This window comes from Limulus polyphemus, unplaced genomic scaffold, assembly GCF_000517525.1.
Source record: "Limulus polyphemus unplaced genomic scaffold, Limulus_polyphemus-2.1.2 Scaffold10027, whole genome shotgun sequence".
Lineage (NCBI taxonomy): Eukaryota > Metazoa > Arthropoda > Merostomata > Xiphosura > Limulidae > Limulus > Limulus polyphemus.
Window position 1 is genome coordinate 8581 of NW_013675637.1, and position 4254 is coordinate 12834.

General features: G+C 34.0%; 1 protein-coding gene across 1 annotated transcript in view; it reads right to left on the reverse strand.

Annotated features, from left to right (window-relative positions):
- Nucleotides 1–3513: 3513 nt before the first annotated feature.
- The window catches only part of LOC106476195 (mannan-binding lectin serine protease 2-like), a gene marked incomplete at its 5' end in the record, with an annotated part of 9008 nt that continues 8267 nt past the window's right edge, over nt 3514–4254 (reverse strand). The window contains one exon of the mRNA XM_013936862.2: nt 3514–3523. Within this exon, the coding sequence (XP_013792316.1) occupies nt 3519–3523 (5 nt within the window). The remainder of the gene's footprint in view (nt 3524–4254) is intronic.

Genomic DNA, 4254 nt, shown 5'->3' on the forward strand with positions numbered 1-4254 from the left:
ACTGTGACAACAAATAACCTAGAGCTTAGTAGACAATGCTGCAACAAATAACCTAGAGCTTAGTAGACAATGCTGCATCAAATAACCTAGAGCTTACTAGACAATGCTGCAACAAATAAAGTATTTTAATAAACACTGCCACAACAAATAACCTAGAGATGAGTAGACAATGCTGCAACAAATAACCTGGAGCTTAGTAGACAATGCTACAACAAATAAACTTAAGCTTAATATACACTACCAGATCAAATAACTTAGAGCTTTATAAACAATGCCACAACAAACAACCTCGAGCTTAATAAACCATTAATAAATAAATTTTACTACAACAAATAAGCTAGAGCTTAATAAACACTGTGACAACAAATAACCTAGAGCTTAATAAACACTGCCACAACAAATAACCTAGAGCTTAGTAGACAATGCTGCAACAAATAAAGTAGTTTAATAAACACTGCCACAACAAATAACCTAGATCTTAGTAGATAATGCTACAACAAATAAAGTAGAACTTAATAAGTACTGTCGCAACAAATAACCTAGAGCTTAATAAACACTGCCACAACAAATAACCTAGAGCTTAGTAGACAATGCTGCAACAAATAACCTAGAGTTTAGTAGATAATGCTCCAATGAATGAAGTAGAACTTAATATACACTGTCACAACAAATAACCTAGAGCTTAATAAACCGTGACACATCAAATAACCTAGAGCTTAATAAACCGTGTCACAATAAATAACCTAGAACTTAATAAACAGTTCACAACAAATAACCCAGAGCTTAATAAACCGTGTCACAACAAATAACCTAGAGCTTAATAAACCCTGTCACGATAAATAACAAGTTGTAACAAGTGGTACCATTCCGTGGTAAAAAACAAAGGCATCTTGTAATAAGTTTGAACCCAAAAATACAAAGATCAATGGCAAAAGCCAGTCACGTTTCCTATGCAACAGAACATAGAAGGATTTCCGTCCTGAAAAGCAATAAAAGTCACGTATACACAAGTTTCTTCCATAAGATCTCCGTTCTACCATTGCATACCTCAAGCATTTTGAGAATGAAACAGGTTAATTTAATATTATTTCATATGACGACAAACCAGTCAAGTGGCCATACACAGCACCTATAGATTTCTAAATGAGCAGAATGTTAAAACAGTCGTCCTCATACACTAGATGGATTATGGAAAGCAGGCAGGGAGAAGTGTCATGCTGTGGACATAACCCTACGATCTAGTCTTTAGCAATGGAAACTATGTTGCAGGACTATAATCAAAATGTATGGTTATAAGTTTGTTTTTGTTTGTTGTTAAGCGCAAAACTACAGATAGTTCCTCCATACGCTGTTCCAACCATAGTTATCGAAACCCGGCTTTTAGCGTTATAAGTTTTCAAAATTACCGCTGAGCTTCTTAGGAGGTCACTTGTTCATGATATAGAACATGATCGGACATAACTGAATGGATGTAACGACGTGTTGAGGCTCCAACCTAATGTAGCTGTGTTATCACTGAATAGCAAGTTCGTTAAGAACTACCATACAATACCCTTCAGTAAAGTTTGTTGGCAACATAACTTAAATAACAGAACAGAGAGAGCCCAAATAGCATAAAGAACGAATATAAACGATTACAATTCCATACAGGAAACATGAGCATAACTAAGGAAACTTAATAATAGCATATACAGAGTAAACTTATGGGAACCGAAGTACGTACAAAATAATGAAACCTATACTTACCTACTACCAAAGATATTTCCTTATATTCTAGCAATGTCTCATTAGCTGGAATATTATCAAGTACCCTATGCTGCAACAAATAACCTAGAGCTTAGTAGATAATGCTGCAACAAATAACCTAGAGCTTAGTAGATAATGCTACAACAAATAACCTAGAGCTTAGTAGATAATGCTACAACAAATAAACTAGAGCTTAATATACACTACCACAACAAATAAGCTAGAGGTTTATAAACAATGCCACAACAAACAACTAGAGCTTAATAAACACTTAATGAATAAATTTTACTACAACAAATAATCTAGAGCTTAGTAGACAATGCTGCAGCAAATAAAGTATTTTAATAAACACTGCCACAACAAATAACCTAGAGGTGAGTAGACAATGCTGCAACAAATAACCTGGAGCTTAGTAGACAATGCTGCAACAAATAACCTAGAGCTTAGTAGAAAATGCTGCAACAATTAATCTAGAGCTTAGTAGAAAATGCTGCAACAATTAATCTAGAGCTTAGTAGACATTGCTACAACAAATAAAGTAGTTTAATGAACACTGCCACAACAAATAACCTAGAGATTAGTAGACAACGTTACAACAAATAAACTTGAGCTTAATATACACTACCAGAACAAATAACCTAGAGTTTAACAAACACTGCCACAACAAATAACGCAGAGATTAGTAGACAATGCTGCAACAAATAACCTAGAGCTTAGTAGACAATGCTACAACAAATAAACTTGATCTTAATATACACTACCAGAACAAATAACTTAGAGCTTTATAAACAATGCCACAACAAACAACCTCGAGCTTAATAAACCCTTAATAAATAAATTTTAATACAACAAATAAGCTAGAGCTTAATAAACACTGTGACAACAAATAACCTAGAGCTTAGTAGACAATGCTGCAACAAATAACCTAGAGCTTAATGAACACTGTCACAACAAATAACCTAGAGCTTAGTAGACAATGCTGCAACAAATAACCTAGAGCTTAGTAGATAATGCTGCAACAAATAACCTAGAGCTTAGTAGATAATGCTACAACAAATAAACTAGAGCTTAATATACACTACCACAACAATGCTACAACAAATAAACTAGAGCTTAATAAACACTTAATGAATAAATTTTACTACAACAAATAATCTAGAGCTTAGTAGACAATGCTGCAGCAAATAAAGTATTTTAATAAACACTGCCACAACAAATACCCTAGAGATGAGTAGACAATGCTGCAACAAATAACCTGGAGCTTAGTAGACAATGCTGCAACAAATAACCTAGAGCTTAGTAGACAATGCTGCATCAAATAACCTAGAGCTTACTAGACAATGCTGCAACAAATAACCTAGAGTTTAGTAGATAATGCTGCAATAATAAAGTAATTTAACAAACACTGCCACAACAAATAACCTAGAGCCTAGTAGATAATGCAGCAACAAATAACCTAGAGCTTAATAGACAATGCTACAACAAATAACCTAAAGCTTACTAGACAATGCTGCAACAAATAACCTAGAGTTTAGTAGATAATGCTGCAATAATAAAGTAATTTAACAAACACTGCCACAACAAATAACCTAGAGCCTAGTAGATAATGCAGCAACAAATAACCTAGAGCTTAATAGACAATGCTACAACAAATAAATTAGAGCTTAATATACACTACCAGAACAAATAACCTAGAGCTTAGTAGACCATGCTGCAACAAATAACCTAAAATTGTCTACTGAGCTCATGGTTATTTGTTGCAGCATTGTCTTCTAAGCTCTAGGTTACTTGTTGCACCATTGTCTACTAAGCTCTAGGTTATTTGTTGCAGCATTGTCTACTAAGCTTAAATTACTTTATTTGTTGCAGCATTATCTACTAAACTCTAGGTTATTTGTTGCAGCATTGTCTACTAAGCTCTAGGTTATTTGTTGCAGCATTGTCTACTAAGCTCCAGGTTATTTGTTGCAGCATTGTCTACTCATCTCTAGGTTATTTGTTGTGGCAGTGTTTATTTAACTACTTTATTTGTAGCAGCATTATCTACTAAGCTCTATGTTATTTGTTCTAGCATTGCTTATAAAGCTCTAAATTATTTGTTCTGGTAGTGTATATTAAGCTCTAGTTTATTTGTTGTAGCATTGTCTACTAAGCTCTAGGTTATTTGTTGTGACAGTGTTTATTAAGCTCTAGGTTGTTTGTTGTGGCATTGTTTATAAAGCTTTAGGTTATTTGTTCTGGTAGTGTATATTAAGCTCTAATTTACTTGTTGTAGCATTGTCTACTAAGCTCTAGGTTATTTGTTGCAGCTAAACACTGCCACAACAAATAACCTAGAGCCTAGTAGATAATGCAGCAACAAATAACCTAGAGCTTAGTAGACAATGCTACAACAAATAAATTAGAGCTTAATATACACTACCAGAACAAATAACCTAGAGCTTAGTAGACAATGCTGCAACAAATAACCTAGAGCTTAATAGACAATGCTGCAACAAATAACCTAGA